A 505-nucleotide genomic window follows, 5' to 3' on the forward strand; every position below is an offset into this window, starting at 1 on the left:
GAATTTTTCATATTAAAAGATGATTGAAAGGTGATTTCTGTTTTTTCTGTGCTCTTCTTATTGGTTTGAAGGGTGTTTAACTCATACTTTGAGATGTGCATTTCACATTTATTTTAATTGGTTCTTATTAGACATGAATGTTAGGCGCTTCAAGTAATTCTTACAAATCTCGAGGAGTTGTCATTCTTAACAGTCTTTGCATTGCCGAAGGCCTCCAGGATGGGGTTTGCTTGTAGCAGCTGTTTCTCCAGTTCCCCCTGAGAGAGAGAGGACAGTTTCAGAGAAAACTATAGACTCCAATAACTCATTACTCGAAGCTGGATATTAGTCAAGTCAGTGAAACATGCATTTGCTTGCAGCGCTGCAGATCTTTCATTAGTGAACACAAACATAAGCTATGTGCAATAACTTGTTCATCTTATTTTAAAAAAGCTGGATATTCAAAAGAATTACCTCAGGGCACGTTATCATTGCCCAATCAACCACACACAGACACACACAGACA

General features: G+C 37.8%; 1 protein-coding gene across 1 annotated transcript in view; it reads right to left on the reverse strand.

Moving 5' to 3' along the window:
• LOC118327348 (myosin-9-like) overlaps positions 1 to 505 on the reverse strand; it is a gene marked incomplete at its 3' end in the record, with an annotated part of 19671 nt that overhangs the window by 11488 nt on the left and 7678 nt on the right. The window contains 1 exon segment of the mRNA XM_035660670.1: positions 156 to 257. Within this exon segment, the coding sequence (XP_035516563.1) occupies positions 156 to 257 (102 nt within the window).

Source organism: Morone saxatilis, unplaced genomic scaffold (genome assembly GCF_004916995.1).
Source record: "Morone saxatilis isolate NCDOM2014 unplaced genomic scaffold, NCSU_SB_2.0 Contig17, whole genome shotgun sequence".
NCBI classification, from domain to species: domain Eukaryota; kingdom Metazoa; phylum Chordata; class Actinopteri; family Moronidae; genus Morone; species Morone saxatilis.